Genomic DNA, 10171 nt, shown 5'->3' with positions numbered 1-10171 from the left:
ATACAGTTTACTCACATTTCTGACCGTCCATTGGAAATAATGGTCACCACACAATACGTTATGTGTTTTAAAGTTTACTCAGCACTTGAGGAGCATGAAACAATAAAAGCCCAGTAAATTATGTAAAATAAGAAAAGTAAAATGTATGCAGGACTAATTTTATCTTTGTTTGCCAAAAAGGACACCCTTCATAGTTTAATATAAATGTTTTAATAGTAAAACATCTTGCTTCCAGACAGTGAGAGAAAGAGGCATGTGTGCATAGTAAACTAACAAGTATACAAACAATTTGACTGTAGATATTTAAGAAAAAGCCTGATTTGAACTGACATTGCAGGAAACCTACTTCCAGCCTTCTTGAACGCCTTACACGCGCCCCCTGCTGGTCAGTAGTAGTAACATGGTCCAATGGTCACTGACCTCTACAACTGATACGGCTCTTCATGTCATATGCAGTTTATTATTGTCAAAAGATGTCTTATTGTGAAGATACGTCTTGTGCGTCTTCTTCTCCCTCATGGCACAGTATATTGACTGTAAATAAAACAAGGTGAAGCGATGAATCGTATTTTGTCTAATAGCCATGACAAACATGGAATTGAACACATGACTCTCAACTGTCTGCCCAGCAGTGATATATAGGCCAATACAAGCATTTAAACGTGGCGTTAACGACTGTTCTTGTTTAACAGACTCAAACGTTTAGGCCCAATTTCAAGACAGATCTATTTCTCGTGCGATTGGCTAATTTTACTTTGATTTATCACTTTTTTTAAAATTGTCGTTTGAAACAAAATATCGCTTAGTATTTGTTTAGTATGTTTCGCAGCGGTTAGGAATAGAGTATCTTGTCTGACGTCATCGAGCCATCACACAAACGCTGACTCCTGTAGTTTTCTAACTCAAAGTAAGTCGGATAAATCTATCTCCAAATATGTGATGACTCCCCTCTGACTCATTATTGACAACTTGGTTAGTCAAAAGCAGAAAACCACGCCCACTACGCCACCCATTGATGAAACAGACTGTAGCGTAATTTCAATGACCTATTCAACCAGCAGCGCACAGTACCTACTGTATAATTTCTAGCTTGTTGAAATTCAATAGCCAACTATGGCAGCTAGATGAACAAAGGACCCGTTATGGGCCATTTCAAGAAAAAGTCATGCTGAATCGTAAAGCCAGGAGATAGAGCTAAATCATGTCAATTTAGTTAAAAGTTCCAAATATTTTGTTAATTATGGGCGCTAATGTCTAACTCTAATTTATGCAGGGTAAAGTATAACGTGGCTATATATTGGCTTGGCGGACTTAGCTGAATAAAATGCCACTTGCCTATAATAAACTTTACTGTTATACAAGTCGTATGGTTACAGTAACTGGAAAAAAAAAAGAAATATTACATCCACATATTGATAGCCCATTTTCCAGGGATGGGTAAGTGGAATTATGCAACAACAAAAAAAAGTAGTTCTATAAGCTATGACGGTGTCATAACGTTTTCCTTTGCTAATTCGTGCCATTGTCAAAGCAAAGCAGGCAAGGAGGTTATTAAAAATCCATTGTCATTTTGCCCTTACGCGAGCTATACAAATCGACTTGGTGACCCGAAAAGTCCAAAGAGCAAAATGGTACCAACAAGTTAGGCTCCAAACTGTGTCGCTTTGAAATTCTGTGAAGACTGATCTCCTCCGATTGATGGGATGCCAACATACAGTCACTTGATTAATCCACCAGTATTTTCATAACGATGTGAAACACATTTAAATCAACTTTGTGAAGTTCTGACAGATTTATTGGAGGAGGGCTCTTAAATCAATACACAGCTTCTCTCAGAGTAGAGCGGATTGGTGGGAAGTTAGTGACGTATGAGGGCCCGGAGCGCATGCGCGGTGGTTCGGTAAACGCAAGGAATCATGGGCAAGCCAAACCAAGGATTAGGTTCTCGTAAGGTGAAAGTGAAGTACAGATGTTTGTGGACATGTCCTGATATTATAATTGCTTGTACTGTCGAGTTGGAAAGTTATTCTTACAATTTACAGTTGTTATTTTACACCGATTTAAAATTTCGAGTGGAAGGGGACTATCCAGAGTCCGTTTCCTTTGTCTCGTTCCGTTTCTTTTGTCTCATTCAATAAGCCTACCAAAACAGCCTCTTTTGTCATGAATCTTTGCTTAGTTCGAGAGAATTTATGGATCACATTTCACAGAAAAATAAGAAAACACTGAATTTGACCATGGATTTTTTTTATTTTAATTTTTAATTTTTTGGCAAGCACCGCATTAAGTAGATATAGCGGGCATGTTTGGGCAATAAACAACAGAGTTAGCCTATTTTTTATCAATTAGTGTATTTAAATGCACTAAACATTTACAACCGCTAATAAGCAGATTGATAAACACACACACACACACACACACACACACACACACACACACACACACACACACACACACACACACACACACACACACACACATTGCAATGTAATAGGCTCGCACCACAATAGGCATGCTTGGTAAATGTAAATACATCCAATCAGTTTTGTATCGATGGAGAAAGATTTTTTTTCCGGCGGACTGATTTGAATATAGTTTTAACAGACAATATTTCATAACTTAGATCCAGTTTATCTCCCCCTTAATTTAAGATGTGTTAAATAAAAATAACATTCTGCTCACGCTGACAAGAATCAATAAAAATATATCCATGTTTCCTATCCCATGTAGAATATCTTGAATAATTTTATCAGACCTCGATATTCCCGCCAATATTACAAGTAGCAGGCGTACTATAATGAGGTGGTACGCCGAAATGTTCAGACTGCCTAATTAATTGTTATCCACGTAAATTAATTCATAAATGCAGTTTTGAACACAGACAAATTTGTAATGATAAAATCCATATTGTATTATTTTTATTTTTCATTCCAGCCCCTTTAACCTAGATCTAGAATGAATTTTAAGAGACGGGCTTTTGGAAATTCATCATTCATCCACCTCCATTCCATGAGCCGACTCTCCCTGCGGAGGTCCTCCGTTCAGAGCGCAAAACAACCGACTGACCGCCTTCTTCGGCAAGAACCCCGCTTGCGCTTTGATTGACAGTCGCGTCTGACCAATGAGATCACCAGGAGAAAATACCGCCCTTCTATTCGTCCAGGCAGCACGTATATGTGACACGGCCGGAGCCAATCACGGGCGGGGTTATTACCATAAATTTGAGGCAACGTGTCTGGCAGCCTCCGTGGCGCCCCGCAGTGGAGACTTGCCAATTTCACATTGAGCTCCGGCCTGCAAATTGAGCTGTAACGATGAAAAATGCCTTGCACTTCGTGCCTTTTTATTCCTTTCCTTTTCAATATAGGTCTTTGTTTTATGGTGATGGACTAAACATATTTCAAAAATTATGTGTCCCGCTTGACTGTCTGAAATTTATTGGGCAGGTTCTGACCCATTTTTTGTTTCAGTCGGTGCTGCCTCCGCTATCAGCAAGGCGCCGTTCCAGAGCAATTCTGTTATCCACGCAAACACAAGAGTTATTGTTTTCATTACCACACCAGGCCAGGACATGGCTATGCAACGAACATACTGTATGGCCTCAATTTAATGATCCTTCGCATAATTTGTGACGCTACTATTTTGCTCAATAATTGTTAGTGCAGTTTTCACCGCACGGGGGCGCTACTCACCGCGCGCATGCACATACGAGTAGAAGGACCATGTTCAGTTCTGACCTACATGGGATTCGTCCATTTGAAACGATAACTGTCCCATATAGGCCAACACTTCTGTACCAAATAGAATAATTATCGTTACTTACAATACCTCCCTTTTTTATTAAAAGAATCATAAATTATTCAGCCTCCCAAAATACTGCTCTCCTTCTTTTTCTCCCTCCGTCTTAAGTTTTTTTTTTTTATGCCGCTCCTGAGTCCAGAGGCTGAGGGGGCCAGCAGTGGGGCGAGGTGTTGACAGGACATTTCTCAGTGCGAGCAGCAGTTGTGTACTTGATGTCAGAGGCTGAGATGCCCGCCTTGATAAAGTTGGTCTGGCCCGCAGAGATTGGCAGCCTTCTCCCTGGAAAAGAAAACAGAAAGTCCTTATGTAAACAGAAGAAAATGGTCCCGTCCGAACAGAATAACAGCCCAGGATGATGTGATCTGCTAGCTTTCGGATGATATCAGCTCGAGCTTGCACTGTGCGCGCGCGCGCGCGCACACACACACACACACACACACACACACACACACACACACAGATACATTTTCTGGAGATTTTGAACCGTTAACGTTACTTTTCCCTCAAACTAAACAATTTTAGACACATCATGTGTGTTTTGACTTCAAATATGGTGTTGGAAGGTGAAGTCTCTAAAACCTCTGAATTGCTGCGCATTTTCAAATATCATTTTATTTGTGCATGTACACGAGAGGAGGCGTTTACGCGGCTGCGTTTTTTGTTTTGTTTATGCGTGTGTGCACATGCGTGACCGACTGTTTGTGTGGATCTTGTGTGCGCGGTGCTTGCGTGATTTTTAGAAGTATCCTGCCTCTCAGCTTTTTCCCCCGGTCTCGTAGTAAATCTCCCCGCGTCCGCTCTGTTGTTGTGTGGAGCGAGCTATTGTGTCTGTTTCGCTAATGGACTCCTCTAACCCTGTCTCCTTTCCTTCCCTCTATCTCCACTTCTTTTTTTGTCCCATATCATATCCATGTATTCCCCTGGGGTCTGATTAAAAGGCTCTCTCGCTGGGTTGAGGGCTGGAAGACAGAGCAAGAAGAAGATGGTGGGGTGGGGGGGGGGGGCGGCAGCGGAGGAGAGTGGTCCTTATTACCCCATATGTCTGGACAGAGGAGAGTGGAGGTCCTCCTCCAGTTAATCAATAGAAATGCCAGCCCCCCCTCCTCTTCCTCTCTGCGTCTGCCTTTCTCCCTCTTCCTCTCTGTCCCACTCTCTGTCTGTCTGCTCTTGCCTCCTCACCGAGCTCCCCCATTAGAGATAATGTGTCTGGTATTGACACCCCACCAGGTCTGGCCTCCGAGCACTATGACAGAATTACTGTGCTGCACGGCGAGACCATGTTACAAGTCAAAACACTGTGGTTGACAAAACAACCTGAGTCATTAAATCAGTTGACAATGTGGCTTGTAGTCACTGCAGGCCGGTTGCAAAGGATGCGCCGCAGAATCCGAGGTAGCACATGGAAATCGAAATCACTGCTGTTCGGTGCATGTAACAATGTAAACATTAATTTCTGTGGTAAATTGGGTGATCAGGATGGCGGCGCCTAATTTTTTGCACAAAACAGCGAGATAGATCAAACACTGCCGGCCATGGTCGTAGCAGCTCTAAACATTGACTGGCTGGAACATATCATTGTTGACCCTGGGCGGTTTGGGATGGCAGGGGGGTCTCTCTCTTGGCTGCCCGAGGGTCGTGAGGGTGTCACTCGGCAGGGCCGCGGGGCTTCAGACGCAGAGCCGGAAACTTCTGAGAGATGCCTGGGGTGGCTGTGTAGAGAACAACCTTTGACCCGCTTGACTCGGTAACCCCGGGGTCACAGAGGGAGGGGCCTGCGCTACGGGGGCTGGAGTGTAATTGATGTGGTAAGGGAGGCCTCCGGGGTCTATTGGAGAGAGACATGGTGGGAGGGATGGAAACCCGAAGCCCCAGAGGCAGGAGTGGGAGAGCTGATGAGGCCCCTGCTCCGCATCCACAGGTCCACTGGACTGCTCTGGCCTGGTGTTATGCTATACAGGAGAAGCTATAAAGGGACTGAGACAGTAGTAAAGCAGCGCCATTTATCCAAAGCAGAAAACATATTGTCAAGCTAAATTAAGACAAAGAACCTTAAACACTACAATTTAAAAAGGATGTGTCTGTTATATGCAAAAACTGACATTTATTTCGGGCATAAGTATGGAAGCATGAATATGGAAATTGCAATAGGGTGTTTCCGAAAATATATGTGAGTCTATTCCTTTTTCTGAATAACACCCTTGTTCCCCGGTACTTTCATGTGCTTTAGTTATCCGGACTTTTTTATAAGTTCAATACCCCCTTACAGTATTTCAAGCTTTTAAATTCGCCAGGTTCAGCCACATTATCTACAGCGATCAAGTCTAACTTGCGGGGCTTGGAGCCATGCATGTCTTTGTTGTTATGATAACATTGATTTATCCATTTACAGACACACAGTGAAATGTGTCTCCAGTGTTATAAAATATTCCCCTTTGAGGTGCTTGTCAGTAAAGTGAACCCTTTGCTAGTTTTGGCAGAAAGGCACAGTTGTGCTTTTTTCAGTCAAGGGTCAAAGGGCAGATTGAATTGCTGGAGTCTGGAGAGGAGGGGTGGACGAGAGAGGCAATGGCTGACAGATGTTTACAGAGGCCTGACTGCACCTCTGTGATCATGAGAAGGGGATAGGATTGGCATTGTGTGTGTGTGTGTGTGTGTGTAGGTGTGTGTGTGTACATGTGTGCATGTGTGCACAAACACACACACATCAGTACATAGTGCTCGATCATGACCCTTCTCATTTACACATGCACACACAAACACACACACACACCCACCCACACACACACACACACACACCAGGACCACTACCACTATAACCACTGCACTCCAGTTGAGACCCAGACTTGAGGACAGACAGTGAATATCCGTTTTTGCCATGGCCCAAACAGGGGGCTCTCCTGTCAGCCCCTCCCTGGCCCCTGCCTCTCTGACCAGATGGCCCAGATCTCTCTTACCAGGGCCCCAGAACCAGTGGGCTCTGTGTGGGCCTCCCATCCCCACCTATTCCAGCGTGGAGCGGTGAGGCTGACTGGCCCTCATTCACAGATAAGAGATTCAACAGCTTTCACTCCGCTCTCGAGTTACAGACAGCCCAGCGCAAATCATGTCAAAGCTGTTATTTTAGACAACTTGGCGAGCAGAGGGAAAAAAGGCATATGATGTGTGTCAAGGAGAGAGTGAGGAGAGAGAGAAAGAGAGAGAGAGAGAGAGAGAGAGAGAGAGAGAGAGAGAGAGAGAGAGAGAGAGAGAGAGAGAGAGAGAGAGAGAGAGAGAGAGAGAGAGAGAGATTCAGAGTTTACTGCCCACATCACATTACTCCAGAGGATTCGGACTCCACCACACTGAACATAAACACATCCACCCAAAACTATCAAAACAAACTCAGAGAAAACAGCTCCTCTCCACATCGGCTGGGATCAATAATTCATATTCACGTACATATTCGTATCCCCGGTGACGTCTTCTTGATATTATAGCCAATACAGTGGGAGCATCATTCTGTATTTTGAGTTCCGGGTCGTCCCGAAAAGCTTACCGAGGCATTCACATCCCACGCGCAAACGGGGATTTGAATATCAAGGGGTGTATTCTATGCCGAGGCCCAATTCCGATTCTCGCGCCGCACCATACCCCCCCCCCCCGTCACTTTGAATGAAGCCTTTTCCACGGAGGGCCTACTTGAAAATTCACATCACTTCTGGTGCATTTAAATGTTTGCTCAGATCGGGCCAGGGGTTAGGAAGGCTGGGAGTTAAACCTACACGCCGAGACATTCGCGAGGGCTTCTGGCCATTTCTTTTTCATTTTTTCATGTATTTATTTTTTCTATGACCTTCATATGAGCGGCGGTTGTTTCTGCGAAGGAGCAGAACTTAGCAAACGCGCATATTAATGATGATGACCCTTGATTTGCGATGCTCGACTGAGAGAAAACAGATGGGGCTAGGTGGGAAAGAGGATTTGGCTTGTCGAGAGCGTGTTCCCCACTCCGAGGCCAGCGGTTAGCCGGGCCCCTGCGAGGCTCCACTTTACATGCTTCCCAGTGTTTCGACGTGGAAAAGGGAGCGAAAACAAACAAGCAAACAAAACCTCATCGGAAAATATTGTTGCAGTTTTGGTGGCGGCTTTCTATCTCGCGTTCGAAGTGGTTTTAATGGGCGCTGCTGCCAGGGAGGTGGTAAAAAATAAATAAATGGAGAGGAGCCTTTGGTAAGCATTTTCAAAAAGGAAATGAAGTGGAAAAAGGCTTTTTACCCCCTGCGTAGAAGGTGGTAAAAACTGTGATAAACAAAATTCAGTATACTCGTGGTGATAATATAAATACATAAAGAATATGGACCTTTCACAAGTCTGAAACCTTTGTTTTTTGTTCCGTCCACACCAGAAAACAAACCAGCTCTCCCAGCCCATAAGAGAGAGAGAGGGGGGGGGGCAATAGAGCCGGCTCGGCTGCGAGGCTGCAGAGAGCGCTTCAAATCCAACCTGCTATGGCGGAAATAGGAGCGATATGCAAAAGAAACAACACATTCAGAGATATTCTGCTGCAGTTGTTACACTGCAAGCTCTCAACGCACATCTCTCCTTTTTTGTTTAAATGGAGTGATCCCCATAGCTAATATCCATGATGGAGCGATCCCCGTGCTCCTTTGGCCTTTACAATTGACACCATTGTTGGAAAGAGAAGAAGTGTGTGTGCGTGTGTGTGTGTGCGTGTGTGTGTGTGTGTGTGTGTGTGTGTGTGTGTGTGTGTGTGTGTGTGTGTGTGTGTGTGTGTGTGTGTGTGTGTGTCTTGGGGACACGGTGCTAGTTTCACAGGACTGTGACTGCTGAAGTGTAACGCTGCTGTAGACTTCATCTAATCCGAGAGCGGGGAGAGTGGCGAAAGTGAACCCCTATCCTCCGCTGACCTCTCGGCCCCCCCACAACTGATTTTCTGTCTCTCTCAATCTTTCTCTCGTTCCCCTTTTCATCTTCTGCATGTCACTGATATCCCACTATCAGCTCGCTGGTGTATCAGTGTATCAGCTGGGAGTTGTATCTCTGACTACACCGGTAGTGGTATGCATGTAGCCAAGATTACGTGTTTATGCATTTAAAACACACACACACACACAGACACACAGACACACACGCACGCACACACACACACACACACACACACACACACACACACATATGCAGCACACAGTAAGCATGCATAATCGCATGCATGTTAACACTTGTGCATAGGACACACACATGCACACACATACAGCACACTCTAAAACATGCATACTGGCATGCATGTTAACACTCGTGCATAGGTAGCCACTGTCACACACACACACACACACACACAAATATACATATGCACACACACATATGCAGCACATAGTAAGCATGCATAATCGCACGCATGTTAACACTTGTGCATAGGACACACACACACACACACATTCACACATATACAACACACTCTATAACATGCATACTGGCATGCATGTTAACACTTGTGCATAGGTAGCCACTGTCACACACACACAGACACAGACACACACACACACACAAACATACATATATGCAGCACACACTAAAGCATTAAAGCATGCATAATGGCAAACATGTTAACACTCGTGTATAGGACACACACACACACACACACACACACACACACACACACACACACACACACACACACACACACACACACACACATATGCAGCACACAGTAAGCATGCATAATCGCATGCATGTTAACACTTGTGCATAGGACACACACATGCACACACATACAGCACACTCTAAGACATGCATACTGGCATGCATGTTAACACTCGTGCATAGGTAGCCACTGTCACACACACACACAAATATACATATGCACACACACATATATGCAGCACATAGTAAGCATGCATAATCGCACGCATGTTAACACTTGTGCATAGGACACACACACACACACACATTCACACATATACAACACACTCTATAACATGCATACTGGCATGCATGTTAACACTTGTGCATAGGTAGCCACTGTCACACACACACACACACACACACACACACAGACACAGACACACACACACACACAAACATACATATATGCAGCACACACTAAAGCATTAAAGCATGCATAATGGCAAACATGTTAACACTCGTGTATAGGACACACACACACACACACACACACACACACACACACACACACACACACACACACACACACACACACACACATATGAATGGGATCACTCATACATGCACTTGCACTTGCATGCACACGCACACATAACGCTGCCCATTCAGCTTGCTCTGCATTGGCGCTCTCCGTTGCTCGCCGTTTCCACTCACGTGGACACACTACACAGAGCGCGCTCCAACACGC

General features: G+C 44.6%; 1 protein-coding gene across 1 annotated transcript in view; it reads right to left on the bottom strand.

Moving 5' to 3' along the window:
• Positions 1 to 3919: 3919 nt before the first annotated feature.
• Positions 3920 to 10171, bottom strand: part of hibadha (3-hydroxyisobutyrate dehydrogenase a) — a 27672-nt gene continuing 21420 nt past the window's right edge. The window contains exon 7 of the mRNA XM_056297982.1: positions 3920 to 4080. Within this exon, the coding sequence (XP_056153957.1) occupies positions 3920 to 4080 (161 nt within the window). The remainder of the gene's footprint in view (positions 4081 to 10171) is intronic.

Source organism: Lampris incognitus, chromosome 18 (genome assembly GCF_029633865.1).
Source record: "Lampris incognitus isolate fLamInc1 chromosome 18, fLamInc1.hap2, whole genome shotgun sequence".
Lineage (NCBI taxonomy): Eukaryota > Metazoa > Chordata > Actinopteri > Lampriformes > Lampridae > Lampris > Lampris incognitus.
This window is presented reverse-complemented; position numbering and strand designations above follow the sequence as displayed.